At 34.0% G+C, this 22,879-nt stretch overlaps 1 protein-coding gene across 1 annotated transcript; it reads right to left on the bottom strand.

Moving 5' to 3' along the window:
• Positions 1 to 11,457: 11,457 nt before the first annotated feature.
• On the bottom strand, positions 11,458 to 14,684 carry LOC105056015 (uncharacterized protein At5g01610). The gene is made up of 3 exons (XM_010938077.4): positions 14,483 to 14,684; positions 13,761 to 13,815; positions 11,458 to 12,002 (listed from the first exon to the last, which is right to left on the bottom strand). The coding sequence occupies exons 1-3, from the start codon at positions 14,582 to 14,584 to the stop codon at positions 11,623 to 11,625; spliced, it is 537 nt and encodes a 178-aa protein (XP_010936379.1). The 5' UTR covers positions 14,585 to 14,684; the 3' UTR covers positions 11,458 to 11,622.
• Between the last annotated feature and the right edge of the window lie 8,195 nt (positions 14,685 to 22,879).

The raw sequence follows: 22,879 nt of genomic DNA, 5'->3' as shown, positions 1-22,879 counted from the left end.
GATGCTTTGCTCGCTGGTGAGCATCAGAGCATTTATAGGCCCAGGGTGGAATTGAAGGGCAGATGATTTGATGGAATTTGGTTAGAGGTGAAAGTGAACCGGGTAATATCGATCCGGATCTGGATCCGATCCATTTCCACGTCAAAATCTTTCCGAATATACAAATAAAAGATAAATAATCCGGCTAAATATTACATCAAAAAAACCCAACTAAATGGATAATCATCCAACTATATTGCAGTATCCGGTTTTATTTGTTATTCTATTTAGTTATATATCATCATGAATTATTTTAAAAAATATATGACTATATTAGTATGCTATTAATTTAATTTACTATCTATAATGGAGTTATACCATCTCGGTCTTAGTCTTCAAATGGATTTTTCGTCCAATAGCTGAGGTGCCGAGGTAGATCTTGGCAGTAAGTATTATCTAGATGTCCTGCGATCTTTTACGAAAGAACCCTCATTGCCGTGGCTCCAACTTAGATGGTAGGTTCGATGACTTCTGAAGTCTTAAAAATACTGTGCCATTACAAGGAGAACATGACCACATCCCTTAAATGTCGGATGGTCACAATGAAATTTTTGATGGTTATAACAAAATGTAGTACACGAGTTAATGCCACTAATTGATCACTATCCACAACAACATCGTAGACCATGATTCTTCGTGGTAGTTACCGCTAATCAAGGTGACATACTCTCCCCCTCTATAAAAAGAAAAGATAGAGGATCTTTCGGTGAGCTTTTTTAGAGAGCCCAAAAAGTACATTCTTATTGATTCTCTCTCTTACAGTTTTCAAAGTTCCGATTGACTTAAGCATCGAAAGATTTTCCACTAAAAAATCTCTGATGATCGGACTGGGAGTATTTAGTCGTCCTCGAATCCAAGCCGACCACTGAGCTTCACTTTAGATGACCGCCAACCTTAGTTGCTGCTCCTTGATTTGGAGCTTTGCAACAACACTTAATAAGACTTGATTTTATGGTCATAAAGTTTAATTATTCAACTTATATTCATATTTATATAAATATTTTTAGTATTTAATGTGAATATGAATTTTTGTATCTAACTAATGTCTTTTGTATTCGTCAAATAAAAAAAATTATAAAGACACCCTTCAGATTTGATCCATTTACACTTGGATCCCAAAAGTTAAAAATATGTTAATTAGATTTTAAAATTTTAAAATTATTATAAAATAATCTATTATTTATCTCTGTTAGAGAACATTATCATGTGGAGGTCATCTGATAGCTTAATTTTTATAAAACTTCATAACTACCTATAGATGGGCAATGGGCCATGCATGGTATGGAGAAAGTTTAACGAGTCATGCTAGGCACGGCCCATGTAGTAAACAGACCGTACTAGATATGGAGAAAGTTTGACGAGTCATACTAGGCACGGCCCATGTAGTAAACAGGCCGTGCCTAGCACAGCCTGTTTTAACAAACCCTTTGGCCTGGCACAGTCCTAGGCCCAAGAGTGGTAGGCCATGCCAGACACGGCCCATTGGCTCGTTAGGCCTGTAAGTTTGATGGGCCCGTTAGGCACAGTCCATAATGACTTTTTTTTTTAAATTTTCAATGATTATTTTTTAAATTTTTACAATTTTAACTTCCCTAACAGCCATAAAATGATTAGTTTTAAGGATAATTTGAAAAAGTGATATAAACAGATATAAACGGACTATGCCAAGGCACGTCCCATCTTAAAGATACTATTATAAAAAGGGACTATAGCAGCGCTTATATGACAGCGATTTTTAAAACTGTTGTCATAGACCCTACGGCAGTGGTTATTCGTAACCACTATGGTAGGTCATACCTATCGTAACGGTTTACCGTAATCACTGCAGTAAGCTCACCTACTGCAGTGGTTATTCGTAACCGCTGTGGTAGGTCGAACCTACCGCAGTGGTTCGTAATAACCACTGCCTTAGATTGGACCTACGATAGTGATTACGGTAACGGCTATGGTCGATCTGATCTATCGTAGTGGTTCATAATAACTGCTATCGTATGTTAGACCTATAGTAGCAATTACAATAACCACTGTGGTCAGTCCGACATACGGCAGCGGTTCATGATAACTACTACTATAGGTCGGACCTACTGCAATAGTTATGAATAATCACTGTGGCAGGTAAAAATTTTGACATAACTTTTAATCCAGAGATTAGATTTAGATAAATTTTTTTGATTACATATAATTTTTTGAGATCTACATGGCTGCGACATCGATTTTGCTAAAAAGCATCATTCAACCCCTCAAATTGGAGTTTTAAAGAAATTTAGTCGATATTTCAAATAATTTTGGATGATTACTCGAACCTATAATAGTGAAATCAAATTTCAAGCACATCTTCACCGTTCATTATCTAAATAATTATTGTTAAAGTATCATCACAAAAAATTGCCTCAATCCGATAACCCTAGCTATGTTCATCATTAAAATTTGATTTCGACGGCCATGAACGATCGTGCGATGATTTGATAGATAGAGATCACTGATGGATTCAAAAATTTGTGACGATCATCTTGGTGATATTTATAATATATTATCAAAATTTTACTTCAATCAGATATCATTAGCATGGTCAATTTAGTACAGGATGATTTTAGTTGTTCAATAAAAAATGAGTGATCAAATGATCAATCGACATCCGATTGAGGTGATTTTTTAGATAAATAATCTTTGTTAATACTTTAATTATTTATATGATGATAATCATAAAATTTAAATTATATATATATGTTAGAATTTACTTGAGCAAGTATAATTACTTAAGGAAGTTAAGAATGAGTAGTAAGCGACATATAGTTTTAAATCATTCATATACGCACAGTTTGAATTTTACGATCATCACCGTATAAATAAATAAAATAGTAGCAAAGATCATTATCTAAAAAATTACCTTAATCGGATATCATTTCATCTTTTGATCAGTTATTTTTTATTTAACGATTGAAATCGTTTCGTAATAAATTGATTGTGATAATAATATCTGATTAAAATAAAATTTTGATAGTATGCTATAAATACCATCGAGATCATCATCATAAATTTTTGGATCCGTCAGTGGTCTCTATCTATCAGATCATCGTGTGATCGTTCATGACTGTCGAAATCGAATTTTAATGATCGACATAGTTAGGACTACTGAATTGAGGTGGTCTTTTATGATGATATTTTAATGATAATTATTTAAATAATGAACTGTGAAGATGTGCTTAAAATTTAATTTTATTATTACAGGTTTACGTAATCATCCAAAATTGTTTGTAAGTATTGATTAAATTTTTTAAAACTCTAATTTGAGAGATAAAATGATATTTTTTTTGAAAAATTATCATTACAATCATGTAGATCTTGAAAAGTTATATGAAATCAACAAAAATTTTGCCTAAATCTGATCTCTGGATCAAAAGTTATGATCTTTAGAAGGAAAGTGAGAAGAGTATAAATTAAAAAAAAAATTAAAGCACAGACACAGTGGTAGCTCATTGGTAAAATGAAGCACCAAATCTAGAGGCAAATCCCACAAGAGGTGTTGACCACACATTGACTGCTCTTTGATCATCTACTGTTGATAGTCTATTGGCCAGCCATCGCCCTCCTGCTAGTCGGCCACCATCCGACTATGGTAGATCATTTTGATCAGTCAAAGGCTATGCAACCACTGTCGTAGTCCAAAAAATCATTGCCATAAATCTACGGTGATGGCATAGTGGGAGGACCAGCTTGGCATGCAGGCCGAGCTGTACTTGGTTTGTGGATCATGCCAGTCCAGGCCCTTATGGGCCGTGCTGGGCCTGCATCGTGGGCTACAATACCCCCAGTTTAGCCCAGCCCCCTTATATTGTCGTGCCTATCACGCCCATTACTGTAGCATGTGGGCCATGCAATTCGTGCTAGGCCCATATCTACAACTATCCTTCCCACTAACTAAGCAATGTGCTCTTATTTTGATGGACAGAGAAATTCTTTATCCACTATCCTCAGTGGAGAAAAAGCACACCGCTTCATCGGATTGGGCTATATAGGGTAATTAATAATACGACAGGTATTTAATGTAGCTTAGCTTTTTATTTTTTTCAAATTTTTTTGAGAAAAATATTATTTTCCTTAAAGATACAGAAAATCATAATAACCAACAGGATATCATATAAAGACACAAAAAGTCATATATGTTATTCAGAATATCATAGAACAAAAAAAGAATACTATTATTACTTTTTTATGCTTTATATGATTTTTTGTGATTCTCGGATAATGTTATGATATCCTATTACTTGGTATGATATCTTGTATCGATAATATTACTTCTCGATAATTATTCATAGGATGTAAAAGGATGTCATACCATTATTATGATATCCTATTATTTTCTATGACATCTTATAATTGTTATGATGTCCAGTTATTATCTATGATATCTTGATTAAGTATGAGCAAAATAAAGTAAAAAATGACATCTTGGAGGTAAAGGGCATCTTCATTAGAAAAAATTTGAAAAAAAAAATGAGGTACTTTAAATGCATGCCTCATTATTAATTGCACTATGTGGCCTAATCCGGTGAAGTTGTACGCTTTTTCTCAATTGGAAGCGGTGGACAAAGAATTTCTTTTAACAAAAATTGAAAGGAAAGTAGCACATCGAGTTTTGCACCTATGGATGAATGACTTTATCCTTTGATATTTATATAGATGGATGGATGACGAAAGATATAGTGTTTTAAAATCCATGCAAATAGATGAATGACAGAGGATGGAATGTTTTGAGATCTGTGTAGACATATGAATGACAAAGTATGGTATGCTTTAAGATATGTGCAAGCATATAAAAGATAGTAGATGGAGCACTTTGATATTTGTATAGGTAGATGAATAACAAAGGATAGAGTGCTCTAGGATCTATATATGTTGATGGATAATAGAGGATAAAGTACTATAAAATATATGCAAAGGGATGGATGATGGAGGATATACTATTTTAAGATTTATACAAGCTGATAGATTACAAAGAATAAAGTATTTCAAAATCCGTATAGAAAGATGAATGATAAAGGATGGAGTACTTCAAAATACAAGCAGATAGATGATAGAGGATGAAGTATTTTGAGGTATGCATGATGGACAGATGATAGAGGATGAAATACTTCGAGATTTGTGCAAATGGATAGATGATATATAGAGGATAGAGTGCTTTAATATCTGTGCACACAGATGAATGATTGAGGATAGGGTGCTTTAATATCTGTATAAGCACATGGATGATAGATGATAGAGTGTTTTAAGATTTATGTAGGTAGCTGTATGATTGAGGAAAGAGTGCCTTAAGATCTATGCAAGTAGATGGATAATAGACGATGGAATACTTTAAAATTTTGTGCACATAAATAGATGATAGAGAATTTAGCACTTTGAAATATATGTAGTCGAATAGATCACAGATGAAGCACTTTGAGATCTATATAAATAAATAAATCATAAATATAGTACTTTGCAATCAGTGTAGATGAATAAGTGATAAAAAATGAAGCTCTATAAAAACTATGCATGCAGATGGATGATTGAGATTGCAACACTTTAAGATTTGTGCTGACAAATGAATGTAGGATGAAGTGCTTTAAGATCTATGTAAGTGGATGAATGATAGAGAATTAAGTACTTTGAGATTTGTGTAGGAAAATAAATGACAAAGAATAGTCTTTATGATGCAAAGGTATTTTTATTTTTCTCTCATTCTGTCATCAGTGCTAGAATTCAAATAGACGGTTAGACTATATTGTAATAAATTTAAAGTTTTGGTAGTTACTTGACATTTTTTAAGCTTTTAGGGTCTAATCATAAATGGGCCAAACTTGAAGAGACATCTCTATAATTTTTTTTAAAAAAGATATAGATATGGATATACTAGTATTTGATTTGTTCTTGATTTGATTTCAGCCCTAGCTTGGGTTCCTAATTAGGAATTGCCTCAAATTACGTAGTCATAAATAATGTTCTTATCTTCTAAAGTTTAAAGTATATAATTAATTATTATTATTTAAATTAGTTAGCTTAAATAATTAATTAAATAAAAAATGTATTGTTTACTATTTTTTCATTGGAAGAAAAAAAATTAAATTAAATAATTAAGTGAAAAAATCATTGTAATGCCATTCCTCAAATTTTCCTACATATCATGCCCTCCATCACGGTCAAAAGAGTTCGTTGCAATTTTTTTTTTTTTACTTTTTTGATCAGGAGCTCGATGCAATTCTCAAGGATTAACAATTTCAATGATTATTATCTTTTGAAATCTCTACCATACAAATAGCACAAAGATTTGGCAAGGGAATCCAATAATTCACACATTCTATAGTCTCACCTCCTGTAGTAGGATGCCATGGAAGCCTGCAAGTAAATGGGATAATAGCATTAGTGAAAATGAAACTAAATGAATATCCTAACATCCTATAAAAATCTCTTAGTTTTTTAATCTTTACTTTTTAACTCTCACATACACTTAGGTGGAGTTTAGTGTACTAACTTCTATTACTACGGTGATTGGATCCTCATCCTAGGATGATTTGGTTCCCAATGATCTAAGATTATCATGTTTAGTTTGCTATATTTTAGTAATTAAAGATCCATAAATATCTATGATTAATTATTTTGATATGCCATAGAAATTCAAGATCACCAACCATATAATATCAAAACTACCTCCAATATGTTCCATATATTTACAACTATTAAATAGAATTTTCAAATAACTTGGAGAAACATACGTATGGATAGAAATCAAATTATCAAAATATGTCATTTAAGAACAATTCAACAAGATAAAAATAATCAAAACCCATTGGAGTAACTTTAAAAGATTATCAAACCTTCCCAACTAAGAGAAATTTTTTTATAGGATTATCAAATCCTTTCCAATAAAAAGAAGTTTTTCTAGAGATTGATATTTTTGAAAATAAGTTTTCACCTAAGACAAAAGGATATTTTTGTTTCTAAATTTCAATCTAAAATCACTATCCTGAAGTAATCTTAAAAATCTTTCCTCAAAAATAGATTTAATATCATCAGGTTGGACGGTGATTTTACGGATAGTGGTGATTTGAGAATATTGCTATATAAGACTAATAAAGGGCAACTAAATACGGTAATCTTGTCATCTCCACCTACATCACTATTGACCTTAGCATTATCATCTCATACCAAATGCCATTTTATTCTTATGAGGCCCCTACATTTAAAGGATCTCTCTTGTTAAAAATTGAAAATGTAAATCAGACTGGTTGTATCAATAGCACCCTCCTTTGATTTGTCGCTTGGAGTCCAAATATCACAAGCGATGACTTCAACTAGGAGTTTTTGTTCTGCATGGACTCCCAATATTATCCCAGATCAATATTATTGAGATGTTACATGTTATAAAATTTCCCTACAACTCAATCTTCCATATGGTGGTAGATATAAAATATCCTGTCCTACCATAAGGCTTGTGAGTTGTTTCATGACTCTGATTGCTTCATCCAAAATGAATTTTCAAAGTGCCTTTGTAAGTTCTGTTGATTTGCTCTTAACTTTTGCGATCATCCCCCCCACAAAAATAATGGTTTACAGGGGAATCAATAATTAACTCTTATATATTTATTGACAGAACTTATTGATTCGTAAATTGAGTAGGTGCAAGATGCTGAATTTTTCTCTACAAAGCTCGAGTGTATGCTTTTGCATCCCGTGATTCAAATGCTTGCCTTGGATGAGCAACCTTATAACTAGAAATGGATGGGATAAAAACCGAAAAAATATGTCCAAAAAAGACTGTAATTATTATTATACTTTATCTCCCATTTTAAAAATGGATTCTTTCCTTGTCAGTTTCCGGAGGCTCCTCTCTCTCGGTCAAAATTCACACAGCTATAAATAGTAATTATGTAATTTGCGATCCATACGGGATGGTGTACCGTGTTTTATATAGAATCCAAATAATGCAGGTGGTGGTAGGAAAGCTTTAAATGTACCAACCATTGTGTTGGCTTCAAAAGACCTTCCTTTAGGGCAGATATACATGTTAACGTATTTTCACTAATAATTCCTTTCTGACTATCGTTACATTATAAATTATATACTAAATATGACTATTACTTGATATCTTTCACTTTATTTGCAAGCATATAATTTTTAGAAATTTAACTTTAGTGGTTCAAGTAATTTCATATTTTTTTCATAGATATCTATATAATGACTATAAATGATCATTTTAGAAGTCATTATGTTTTTGGTAGGAGGTCTATGTTGTACTTAGCTTGTTCACACTGGTTGCATGGTTTGCGGTCCATTAAATCCCTCCAATTGATAACTGCCATGTCATTTTGTTTGACATCTGAATATGATAGTCAGCCATAATTTTTTAATTTAATTTTTTTGGTAAGAAATTTAATTTTTTAAAAAATTGCATTTCCATTTCTATCATTTTATTTGGGCTGATTGAGATGCTATAATTTTATTAATTTGTAAAACATAGGGAATTAGGTATTTTGCAAACTATTTATTAACATTAATTGATAAGTGTTATCATTTTTTTTTTTTTTTTTTTTTTTTTTGATATGTCTTCTAATACTGGTCTATTCTAAAATATTGTTTGGACATAAAAAAATATTAAGAGCAATTAATTAGAGTAGGGCTGCAAACTAGAGAGGTTATATTGTGTTCACGATTGATTTTACCCAACTCAATCTTTATATCTTTGTTTTATATATATATATAAAATTTACATTTTTTATATCTTTCATTTGTAATCTAAGCCAACATCCATGTGTTCGGACCTTGGCTCAATCACCCAACCAAGCCTCTTCTTGAATTAAATTTAGATCTGACCAGATTGGTGTAAGACTGGATTAGTCAGTATAAGCTATGTTGTAGAGATAATTTAAGATTCGGAAGTAGTCTTGGATATTGTTTATATGTTAGTATTATATTAGTTGGCATTTCACTTGGAATTGTGTATATACTTATGCAATTTTATTAAAGAAATACTTAAGTGAAATATATTGGGTTGGATTTTAGCTCAACACTGGCTCAACGCTATTGGCTCCAATCCGAGCCTTTGTGGTACATGTAGTAGTAGGTTCACAAGAAGAGTTAATGCATGCTATCATGATTTTGCCTCTTCTAATAGAGTTGAGAAGGATGGAAAAATCTAATCTCCTATTTAGTACGAAAGATAAATTGAAAGAAGGATGGATGAAGGAGGAACAATTGATGGATTTTTTATCCATCCTCTCATATGTTTGGTAAAGCATAAGAGCATGGATAGAAATGATTTCCACTTCTATTTGATATAGGAGAAATAAGAGGAAGGATGAATGTCATTTTACAAAATTATCTTTTGATAAAAATATTATTATTATCAATTTATAATACTTATTTATACCAAAGAAGTAAACAATTTATAAACTTATAATCTTTATAATCCATAATTATATTAAAAATTATATAAATATTTAATTTAATACATGATTTCATAAATTGATTATTAATAAATTAATTATATAAATAATAAACTAATTTATAATTTAATTTAAATAGTTAATTAATATTATATAAATAGTTAATTAAAAAATAATAAATATAAATAGAAAAATAAAAGATAATCTAATTATTTAATTATAATTATGAAAATTATATATTAAAATTAAAATAATAACTAATAAAATTTAATAGTATATAATTAATAGTATATATAAAAATATATAAAAATAATATTAATAAAAAATAATATTATATTTTAATCAAAAAAATTAATGAAGGATAATTTTGTCAAAATTAAAGTTCATCCTATCCATCTTTCATTCTCTCAATTTGGGAGGATACAAAATGGTGGATCAGGATGGATTGACAATCCATTTTTTTTATCTATCCTTCCTGTAACTTTTTGAATTAAACGATGGATGGAGATCATCCATCATTTCAATCACATCCATCCACCTTTTCATAACCCCAACTAAACACAGCATTATAGAGTTGATTGATGAGGGAGAAAAATAAAAATAGAGTTAACGAGAGTTGGAATAGAAGAGCTGCATTCTTGAGGGTTTCAGCTGACCTTTTATTCTTTTCCCCTGGATTTCTTTCAGTTTGTCTCTCACAAAAGCATCAGTCAGATATCCTAATACATCACTCATAATAAGGTACTTTTGGTTATCTAGTGAGATCCACCATCCATCTTCCTGAAATTATGCAGGCTGAAGGTGTTTTTGCCATGTGTACATGCATGAGCAACAAACAACATGCGTGCAAATGCCACAGGATCCACGATGAAAAATGATACATAAGAATATATGTCTATAGTTATGTAATGTGTAGTTGACAAGATGAGATGCATGCTAGCCAGTTAGTGCAGTTCACATGAGTCCCCTATCACCTCTTATTCTTTGGAGTTTGGAGTGAAAATCTCACCTGCTGTCAAGGTTACTATTTGTTAATATTACATATTTTCCACAATCAAATATTCTTTTATTTTTGTTGATTTTTATTACCTACATTTTCACTGCAAATTTTCTGCAAATTTTCAAGTCATGTAAATTGAGGCAATCTTATTCTATAATGCCTGCTTACTTCAGACTGATTAATTATGAAATTGATATGTATCCACATGAATTGACCAAATTGATGAGGAGAAATACACCCAGTCAACATACATTTGTCACTTTCAAGTAAACAACTTCATTATCATCTAGTATGTTGTGATAAAACCTGCTTTGTATTTCATTTCTCACAGTGCTCAAGAGTCTTGATACTGCACAAGCTCTCAGTGCTTAAGAGTCTTGGGGACTGCACAAGCTCTCCTAAGATTCAACAATCATGAAGTGTTGCTTCTGTTTTATTGAAAGAGAAAAGATAAGCTAGAAGCTAGGTTTTCTAGATTCTCCTAAAAGCATTTTCTGACTTTTTTCCTTGTAAAAGCACTTTCTAGGTCATGTTACTAAATACTTATTTTTCTGGGAAGCGCTATTTTGCTTTAAAAGTCGCAAAAGCACTTCTTTAAAGAGTAACAAACACGAACTAAGCTGACTTGCTTTATCATGCCATGCCAAAAATTCACTAGTAACAATATAATTGTACATGTTTCTATGCATATATAACCTTGGAGTCTGTGAACAAGAGTTAGAATTTTTAATCCACATTGCATTTCCTAGCAGAAATTTTATTCAACATCTTGAACTTGGCCTTCTAACTGCAGCACAGAGGCCTATTTACATGTTGTATATCCTAAGCCTTGGATTAGAATATATATTAAAATTTGAACTCAAATTCACTACATTTAAGCAAAAGCAATATAAGCATATGCACAAAGAGAAAGAAAGAAAGATCATAATGCAAGCAAGATTACATAGCTGAGGGGAGAAAGAGGGAAAATGAATCAATGCACAAATATCTAAAACATCATTGAAAGAAAAATAAAGAGAACAGAACTCTACTTCTCTTACATTAATATCCATCCATCAATAAGGTCATTGCAACTGCACTGAGATACACAGTAGCCTTTCTGATTTTTAAAATGATCACAAACAGGATACACCACAGTAAAAACAGAGAATTGGTGCCATCACCTTAAAACTCTTCTACTTTGATTGAATCACGAGGCATCTCATAAGCATCCTTAGGCCTCAATTTTTTCACACCAGCTGTGAAGCAGACCTTGTCAGATTTGTAGCTCTCAACACCCACATGGGTAACTTTAACCCAAACCAGGACCTTGGTCTTCATTCCTTCGATCCCAGATAGCTTCCCTCTTGTCAAGACCGCTTTGACACGAGTGGCATACCTTAGCACAGAGGAATCTTTGAAGCTGACCTCACAGGGGGAAGGCAGGTGAACAATTAACTTTGATTTTGATTCATCAAACTCATAGCATATTATGTTCCTTGGGAAAAGGCCTTGTGGTAGCCCGTATTCACGGAGAAGATCTGGTAGGGGTTTTGGTGGCTTCCCTGTAGAAAAATGAAATAGGATAGTTCACCTTTAACTCCAACAATTAGATAGAAGTGCACTAGGCTTACGTTTCCATGTGTAATGTGTGCATGTATGCATGGAAGCACATGTGAAATTCACTAACACTTTTACCACAAAGGGGTGGTCAGAGATGGTCTGTTATCTGTGCTCATGAAAATAGGAACATCAGGCTATGGCATAAAAAATAGTCATTTTCCAGAGCAAAACTTCTATACATGCGAAATGTGGAAAACGATGAGGATGCCAAAACTTTCCATCTCACCAACTACTATTCACCATCAACCTTCAAAACGTTCTCTATTTATAAAAAAATATATTTCTACTAAACACCATATAAACTACTTTAGCTCTCGTCATCATGAATAGTAATTGCTAAGATCAATACGATCTCTGTTACCAGTCCCAACACAAATTGGGTTCACGAATATAAATTCACTATCTTGCATGTCCCAGGCATTCATTCTTAGGTCATCACCAAGTTCCTCACATCAGCAGATAGACCAGCAAATGAGTGACCACATTCTACTCATGTAACTACAACTGTATAAAACCTGATGTTAATCATTTATTGAACTCAAACACTTTGTCAAGTATGAGAGACAGCAAACTGTCCCACCTAGTGACAACCTGTTAAAAAGTAAAAACTGACAAGCCAAACTAATGTTCAAATGACATTTTATCAAAAGATTTGCAAGGCTCCAGTTTACTACATACCACACAGAGATCATTCCTGATGGTTTTCACAATCTTTTTTTCAGGAAGAATGGTCCCAATAGTCCCGTGAAAAAACATCAATCATTAATTTGTTTTTGAAAATGTTAAGCCTAGGAGAGTCTACCACAACAGGGCACAGGCTTGAAAAAGGCACATTCCTCCCCAATCTTATTTCTTAGCCATAATATTTATGAAGTGAATCATATACCCAAGGCGAATTAAGTTTCATGCACATTTGATTTTTTTCTTTTTAGTTCCAAAGCATTTGAATATCTTGTTCAAACAATTCTGAGAGTGATATCATAGCTTTCACTAACCTAATTCTGAAAAGGACCGAGCCCAAGTCAAAGTAACGCTACTAAATAATGGAATAACCTCAGTAGTGCAAAGTGAAAAGTCCAAAAGTTAAAGATGAAGTGGGTGAAAAGCATAAATTCATCCGGTTTGGTCAGGAAAATGATTTGAAATCATTAAATAACCAGAGCAGCCTGAAATTTTTTCAGGCCCACATCTTGGCTATTAACAAAAATATTTGCAAATTTGATGCTATGAGAACAAAGCCTTCTACGTTCACATGAGTAAATGAAATAGAAGGGAAAGGAATACTTGGCAATCAAAGAAAGAAAAGCATTTATGGAGTATATAGATTTTAACTGATCTTAAGTTGGTAAAAATTTAAATAAGTCACCGATATATCAAATTACATCACAGAGCATGCCGAAGTATCCAGAAGTAAGAAATTGTGGGAGGGGAAATCAGCTTCCAACTGCCCCACAAAACACAAGAATTAAGAAATTTGATGCCAAAATGTTAACCAAAATCTCTTATTATTGATGTCATGTAATCGTTGATTATCCTTCCTTTATGCACATAATTGTGATCATGCATTATTGTTGATCCATGCCAACTCAAGAACCCAAATGCAATGGAATTGAAACATCCAATACATGCTAATGTATGATCATTTCCAATATAAGAAGAAACATTGGAAATTTTAAAGCCGATCTAGCATCGATTCTCACCTTTCAGCTTTTCAAAGATCCATTTGGCCTTCTCTTCCACAGTATTTGAGAACCGCTGCCAATCACAACCAGCAACTTTTCAGCAAAAACAATTAAACAATAAAACAAATGACACTACAAGCAATCCTTCCATCATAATCCGCCAGCATAATTTTTCTAGTCAATTTTTTTTCCAGGAAGAAATATTAACAAATCAAGACAGCAAAATGGCACAAAATTCACAGCCAAAATACATAGTGATAGAACCGATGCTTTCTTGAATAAAATTTTTCTGAAAAAACTTATTAATATCCATTGTTCTGAATCCCAAATTGTGCAATGAAATAATCAATGTCTCCTAAACCTGCAATCTTTATACTCTCAGAGAGGAAACATTACTTGCAAAGAGTTATAAACTAAATAATTGACTCAATTTAGCTAAAACACATCGCTTCCATTCCCCGAATCTCACGGAAAAAAATCATCAAAAAAGTTTTTTGAGGGTATTTTAATAGAAAAAAAATACTGAGAACGTAGAATGCCAGATAAAAGAAAAGATCCATAGGTTTTGGCCCAAATCCGTCCACATTGTTTGAGATGGAGACTAAAAAAGCAACTAAAAATGCTGGTAACAGGAAAAAGAAAGCGTAAAAGTAGAGAGATCAAAGGATAAAAAAAGATACTATGAGGGAAAAAAAAAGAAGAAAAAATGGATTTTTTTGGTTTCTTGTTCTCGAACTCACAGAGAGGTCGTCACCAATGGAGGAGATCTCCTCTTTGGCCTTCTTCGAAATCCAAATGCTCCCTACTTTCAAGCTCCCAACTTTCGTCAGCGCCTTCTCCATCCTCCTCGAATCCCACCTCTTTCCCTCCCTTCTTCTCTCTCTCGGCCGCGGGCCAAGGAACAGAGAAAGCCACAGGACTACCACAGGAGAGGAGAGGAGAGCAAGAAAGCGGCGCTTGGAAAAGAAAGTAGTAACAGTGAGATGCTCTGCGGCTGAGGGGATTGGATGGTGTGCCCAAAGCATGAAGACAGCAGTTTCTACCAAATATTTGCGTGACACGTACCCTTGGTAGGATTAAGTGGGTTAGCGTGCTTTGCCATGACCTTAAGCAAGCAAAAATGTCATTAGTATTTGTGGTTCCTCGTTCTTTTTCTCGAGTTAAAGGTGGTAGATGGTGATTTGGAGAACCTGGGCATTCTTGGGCTCCACAACAACAAGTTAGTCCCCTCCCCAATTTCAATTTGATAATCTGATTTCATGATCACAGCCATCCGTATACTACGAGATGTTGTGATGTGTTGAGGCTTGCGCTGTACATGGATGATAGTCTTTATATTATACCGGAATGGCTGTGATTGTGAATTGGACTATCAAGTTTGATCATACTGCCCTGCAATACATGAGCAATTGTGGTTGCTAATTAGACTGTCAAGTTTTCTCATATAACTTAAGAGGATAAAGCTAACAATTTGATCTTTACTCTTTTTACTTTAACTATTGGACCAATAAGAAATTTTATAGGCTACCAAGTTCACTCCTCCGATGTAACGGTCATTGGATACCAAGGACCAAAAGCAATCATATATAGCTAACATGAAGCTTCATATTAGATCTATTCATTAAATCTACATATAATCTCCAAATACTACGATAGCCCCTGTCCATCTTTTTTTTTTTGGTGTGGAAAAGTTGGATTTAGCCACAATATTGCTTAATAATAATAATGAATTGATAAATATCCTTCAGCATTTTGGCTTCCATGGATCCATTAAAGCATCCAATACAAGGACTCCAAAGGGAAGGTGACATTTTTCCTAACAGTCATGCCTCTGAAAAGAAGTCCCAGAGTATAAGATAACATTGACAAAATCTTTACCGCGAGTGAACATCAGTTTGTTCATGAGTCCCTTTCTCCACTAAATGAAGCATGGACGCGTCATCAATGCGATTCTCCACTCATCTAACGAAATTACTAAAAACTTTAGTCCATTAGATGGTCTGTCCTTTTTTTTATTGGTGACGTTTGGAGGCTTGAGAGCCACTGACATATGGGTGGAGACAACCTAAGGGATTCCATTCTCTCCGTCGCGTTTCACTGGCCCTCCTCACTTGTTCATTAAAATCGAGGAGAAAAGTACGTTCTAGGCGGTGTTTACACCAGCATGTCTTGTCGGTGAGAGTTCTCATATCACGACCATAACGGTGTTCGTACGAACATGGCCAGCTACATGAGAGCTTGAGACAGCTCGATCGCCAGGGTGTCGAGCTGTTTTGCTCGCGCCGCACAGCTGGATGCAGTCACCGGCGGCGTCGTAGGTAGCGTTTGGGATACGGTGGGGGTTGCCATCCATAGCCTATTCATCCAATCTGGCGTCGATCCGAAGAATTATTAGGCTAGATTTGGACCTCAAAATGATACATCAGTTCACGGAATTTTATACATGTATTGTGAGGATTCGGAGGAGAGCATGTTTAGATCTATTTCAGCTATGTTCTGCTTATGTTTTAAATAATTTTATAAAATTAAAAAATTTAAATAATATTTTTATATTTTTTTAAAAAAATTTAAATTATTATAAATGATACTACATTTACAGACTTATGGTGTTAATGATTGGATTTGAACCATCCTTTGGTTGTGGTCAGGGTTAGTATTGATAAGTCGCCAAGGTTTGAGAGGAGAATGGGCTGACAGTAAGTAAGTATGGTGCAATTTTATTTATTTATACCTATTTATTTATTTTAATTATAGGAAGCGAGTGTTTTTTTTCATCTTAAAAATGTGTATTTAGAAGTGTACATGATTATATTTCTTAGCTCGATTTTATTTGAAAATGACATGAAAAGAGAGAAAAAGGAAAAATAAAGAGGAAGGAAATGCCTATCCCTGTCACATACATTAAATATGTTAGATGCTAGTCACTGGTAACTGGAGTATGTGGCACGTGATATTACCTTTATAACTTAAATTCATGAAATTAAGATCTATCACTGCGGAAGATAAATTCATGCTACTGTAGATTTTATTCCGGCGTAGTGAACTCAATTCTCTTTCTAACCTGAGTCAAATGGGAATTTGTTGCACTTAAGCCATATGAGAATGTGTTCCATGTCTCTTTTTCTATTGTCTTTTCTTCTTTATTTTTATTTTTTTTTGGTAGAAAGGAGTGTGTTCATGTCCAAAGTTTTGTCCAACGGTAAGTAAGTTCATCCATAGTAGATGAAAAAAATAAAGCATGTCTATTGTGTGATCTCCAGCCATTATTAGGACTGCTGAAACTGAGGCTGAGGAGGTATCTGGGCCATGCCAGCAGAGAGAAGTCGGCATGCTCTGAAACAGTAGATAAACTGCTTCACATATCAAAGAAAACCAACAAAAACTCAAAAGATCGAGTTTATTTCTATCCTTTTGCATTGCCAATCAGTTGCATGGTATATTCACATCCATTTCTTCCATAGAATTAGCAGCACCTACACATCCTTGTATCTCCACCTGGGCTTGAAAAGAGGCACTATGAGAGACTGGTTCAATCCAACTCAACACGGTCACCTCGGCTCGAGTCTCGAAATCTTTCAAACAAATAGCATATGTCGTTGTTGTTGACCCATATCTTTCCACTCGTTCATAGCTCTTCATCTCCAGCGTCTTAATAAAAAAACTTGGATTCTGGCACAACACTGAACTGACATATGCACGGTACCTTCTATATCTGTTTAGTTTTATTACATGGCCTCACCATCGCACATCGAACCAAAAAGAAACAGCCCTACACCTTGCCAATCTCTGCACGTGTTAAATCAGTCATCACAACATATTTTAAATTCAATTAGACTAAGAAGAATGCACGCTCTTCAACTTCACCATAGAAAATACCTTCTATCCCTTCTCACCATCTTCAGTACCAACACATTTTACATGTTTCTTTCCCCCTAGCAACTTGAGAAGGACAGAAAATAAGCAGCAAAATTATTTGTCACCTATATATGAAAATTTGAAAATTTTCATGGGAAGAAAATTTGAAACACTTGCACTTGTTCTTTCTCTTGAAAGCCTTCAATAACCTTAAGGTGCTTGATATATGAGGAAGCTGGGAGTTCTAAACTCACGGTTGCAAAAGATGTTGTCTGCCAATAAAGCCACAGAATAAACTTGTTTTATTTGTTCAGTTGCACGTAAGAATCATTGCTTCATCTTCAATAAAAGTCCAAGAGAACTTGATCGGGACTCAGAAGGTCTTTCATCCACAAAGTTCAGCTTGTATGTCTATCAATGCATGTTTCTTAGCTTGTTTTGCCAAATGCTAAAAGAACAGTTGAGCAATACACCTCACATTTGCTACAATGTCAAACTACAGACAGATTCCAGATTCAAAAATGACTCTAGTGAAATATTCTCAGAGATGACCAAATAATAGAGGTGTTCCACTCTTGTAGGAGCTCTCAGATGGAGGCTTCAATATAGAAGGACCTTGAAGAACTACTAAATTATGAAAAAGGAGAAATTATCAAAAGGCATTGGTGCTGTAACACAAGTTGAAATATACATCCAGTTCTTGTTTGTCAATCCTCTCCTAGAATCAAGGTTCCAGAACAATTTCTGACATTAATCATAAAGACCCATTCTTCATCTCTCTTTATCAACTGTAATTATATATCATTTACGAAGCAGGTCTCATTATGTTGTTTTGCTTCATAAATACTTCTCTGTTCATTACTATTAATGAATATTTCTCTTTATTCGTTCTTGCATAAAGGTTTTCTTTAGTCTTCTTTAGCCATGGACAAATAGAGCATGTGAGGGATGCTGCTTACAGATTCTTTTTGAAGGATGGAGCAAAAGATAGCGGTCATACGGAATGGATGAGAGATTTTTTTTTTTAATATATATATATTTTTAATGATAGAGGAAAAAAGAAGATAAAATAGAGCGGTGAGGGACCTCTTTATATAATTTCTTAATAATAGAGGAGAAAATGGTGAACTAAAATGTGGAGGGATTTTCTATAGGTTTTTTAATGTAGTAGGAAAAGAGAATGGTGAAATAGAGTGGAGAGGGATTTTTTTACAGATTTTTTTTTCTTTTAACAATATAGGAATAGAGAATAGGCCTGCAAATGGTTCGGGTTGGACCGGGTCCTGAGTGATCTCGATCCAATCCGATTTCTTGATCGGATCTTGATATTGGATCCATACCCATCCTGATAAAAAATCGGATCAGGTCGAGTCAGGTCATGGTCGAATTTATTGACCCATTGGATCATTCGGATCAGATCGGGTCAATATATAACCTGGCTCCAATCCATAAAATACAAGTTCGGTTCGGATCGGATCGGATCACGGATTTAATTTATTTAAAACCTACCATCAGTGAATACTAATGCTAGATGACAACTAAGAAAGGCCTCTTTTCTTCTATTGCTGAAGTGGCGGATTATATATTGATGGAACGGGAAGAAGGAATCTAAAAAAAAAAAAAAGCAAGCAAGGAAGAAATTTTAAGCATCGTAGTACATTGGATTTGGGAGTTTGAATGTTCTGTTGGCACCGGGGTGGCCTACAAGACTGCACCATTAGTCTCCTATAATACCCCACAAGCGATAGCCTTGCTCTATCAACTTTCTCTTTTTCTCGGCTTTATAATTCGCAACCACATCGTAGCAGTCTTCTGCGCACCTGAATCATATAAATGACAGTCATTAGTTGCAGACGGGAGGAGCTTAAATGTTTGTATTTAATATCCAGAAATCATATGAAAAATTTTTTTGATGGGAATAGGAGGTAACATATTGTTGCCCCCGAATTATTATTGATCATGAAAGTATCCATGATCTGCAAATGGATGGGCTTGATGGGAGCCTTTTCCAATATGATATGAATATATTATCATTCTAACTTCTTGTGATTAATATTTTTTCTGATTTCAGTTCTTTAGCACTAAACTTATCATATCACTCGAAAATTAAAATTTTTTTTTATTATTATTGTTGCCTTTTAGCGCTTTAGTGCTAAAAAAAATTATGACTCAAAACCAAATAAAGAAGAAATCAGAACATACAGCATCAAAATATAGAGATTGTAGGAGATAGGAACGACAAACCTTAAGATCAAATCAGTCCAATTGAGATACCCAACCTTGACAAGGTTGTTGATAGTGGCATCCCTCAGATGCTCCCGTCTGGAAGAAATGAAGAAGATCTTCAAACCTCATGCTCTGATTTCATGGTATAGATTGAGCATATGCTCCCGAAAGATTGAAGGGTTTGAAAAATTTTGACCTAAGCCCAAACCCCTATTTGGGTGAGTCACTCTAATTGGATTCGGATCCTATCTTTGGATCCGAATCGGATCGGATCGGGTCATATATTTTAAGATCCAAATTAACCCAATAATCTCCATGGGTTGGGTCAGGTCGGATTGGGTCCAAATTCAAAAAATTCAGACCCGATCTGGAAAAGGGAACGTGTCCAATTTTTGAACCCGACCCAGCTCTATGGGTCTTTTAAATGGGTTTGGGTCGGGTCTAATCGGGTCGGATCGGGGCGGATCATGGATCAACTCGATCCATTTGCAGCCTTAATAGAGAATGATGAAATAGAGTGGAGAGGGATATTCTTTAGGGATTGATGGAATAAACAGAGATGAAAGGGATCTTTTTTAGGGTTTCTTTCCAGAAAGGAGGAAACCTAATTGAAGGAAAAATGGGATTTGCGTGTGTGGATTTTCTAAGTGAAACATTCAAGCAAGCGGGATAGTGGAGAATAGCAGGTAGGAGGTTGTTCTTGGAATTTTAAGATGTTTAATAATGGGCTAGAAGCCTAAACCAGTTATTGTATGATCTTTTCCATATGGACCAGCGATCAAAGTCACGCCCAACAGGGGCTTCCTGTTATAGTAGCATCCATGGAAAAACTGCTAATTAAAAGTCGCTATAAATAATGCTGTGGAGTACCCGTTCATGCACAAGCAAGTTGCAACACGGCAAAAGGGATTTGATATAACTTGCTTGTGTCATAGATGGAAATTTCATTAATTATGGAATTACCAAAGTAGCATTTGTGAGTTCGATGATCTTTTTATGCATGCATAACTGGTACCATAAAATATTTTTTCTTAGTCTCAAAGTGTCACGCTCTAAATCCAGTACTTGGGTTCAATACATGATGGCCGCACACTCCTTAAGGTAAGATTTTAAAGAATATATAAGGCCTTATAATTCATTACAATCTCAAGATCCCATGAAGACTATTGATTTTAATTCATAATAAATATTCTATATTAACAAATATCAAATTTTATATAATTTACAAAACTCGATCCTTTAACTGATATTGATGATGCTCTATATAATTGATCCTTTCAAATTGAGATCCTAATCTTAGCCAAGTACAAGTATTCTGAGCGGATGAGCTTTACAGTTTAGTAAGAATCTCTGCACATCTATACTAATATAATAACATAATTTAAGAATAACAACAGCTATAAAGCATGAATCTCATATAAAATATTCAGAATAACTCAAACATCCATGTAAATATATATTAATTATTTATTTTATCAAAAGAAGTGTGTCCCTGTATATCAACAAGTAAAATCTTTTATTCAGCATTAATTTCATGTCTTGTCATCTATTTTTTTTATCATCATTTTATATTTTTTAATCTTTTTCTTTCTGACTTTGGACTAACCAAGATCAAGCCTCCATCTCTGTCTTATGAAAATCCCACATGCAAGTTCGTGAAGGCTGTCTAAGACATAAGCTCCTAGCGGACTGTCCTAGATATAAGCTCTTGACTGATTATTCATATGATGGAGCTAGTCCAAACCATATCTCTTTCATCCATTTATTTCATATTAATTTCATCAAATCAATTCCAATTTATAGTGCGATCAAAATAAGTATGTCATGCCCATATAATCGTATTATCAATCATTGATATACATATATGGTCCACACATAATGTGCTCAAGCTGAACAATCAGACAAAAAATAATTGTATCTCAAACATGACAAATCCATCAGCATGAATCTAATAATTTAAAATCAATGATAAAAATAGTATATATAGTGATGATTATGTACATGGATTCTAACCTCTATTAATGATAAACTTAAATACAGTAATCGATAAACTTCTCGATCTATGAATTTGGAATCAAGATGTTCCACTTGATACTTTCTTACATAAATAATCGTACTTCTACATGATCAGGATCAAACATAAAAATCATAGATGATTGAAATAGTGAAAAATTATGGTAAATGATCTTAATATCATAAGTCCAAGACTTCTCCTAGGATCAACTAATTGATTTGAGTTATCTAAGTACCTAGACCCTCTACTAATCTATAAGATTTTTAGAGAGAGAAATTCATGAAGCACAAAAAAAATCTAGAGAGAGAAGTAGATAGAGAAATTGATAGAGAAAAAAAGTGGATAGAGAAGGTAGAGAGAGGAGAGAGGGAAGAGAGAAAACTCTCTCTCTTCTCTTTTTTTCCTTTTCATTTCATTTCTTTTCTTTTTTCCCCTTTGTTTTCTTCTCTTTCTTTCGTTTTCTTCTTTCTTCATGGAAACAGGGCACCTGAATCCCATCCCCTCCCCTCTTCATCCGAGCATGGCCAATAAACTCGACCCGATGGCCGATGGTAGGACTCAATTAATGCCGATCAGGAGATGACCTCTGTGGCAACCTCAATCATTGGTGGTCAGCAAAATAAGAGAAAAAGGGCTTAGAACAGGAAAGGTCCTGTTCTTTGCCAAATCGGTAATTCACTAGCCCAACTCGAGTGATGGTGATGATGGAAAATCAAAAAGAGAAAAAGAAGAAAGGGGAAGATGTTTACCTCGGTTCGGTGATGTTAAGGAGGAGAAAATCCTAAATCTTCTTGGTGAAAATCCTTGCAAAAACACAAAAAACTTGAGGAATCAGGAAAAAAATTTATAGATTTTTGGTGGGGGGGGACTGTTGGTGTAAGAGGGGCATCCTTTTTATAGTTGAAAACCTAAGGTTTTTAACTAGTTTCCTTGTTGCCTTAGGTGTATATCGCCAGTGACATCATGATGGAAGAAAACTCCGATCGAGAGTCTTCATCCCACCAGTCCCTCACGTGCACCACATGTGAACTCTTCTTCTTCT

The sequence above is a fragment of the Elaeis guineensis genome, chromosome 13 (assembly GCF_000442705.2).
Source record: "Elaeis guineensis isolate ETL-2024a chromosome 13, EG11, whole genome shotgun sequence".
Lineage (NCBI taxonomy): Eukaryota > Viridiplantae > Streptophyta > Magnoliopsida > Arecales > Arecaceae > Elaeis > Elaeis guineensis.
Note: the sequence above shows the minus strand (reverse complement) of the source record. Positions and strands in the feature narration are given on the sequence as shown.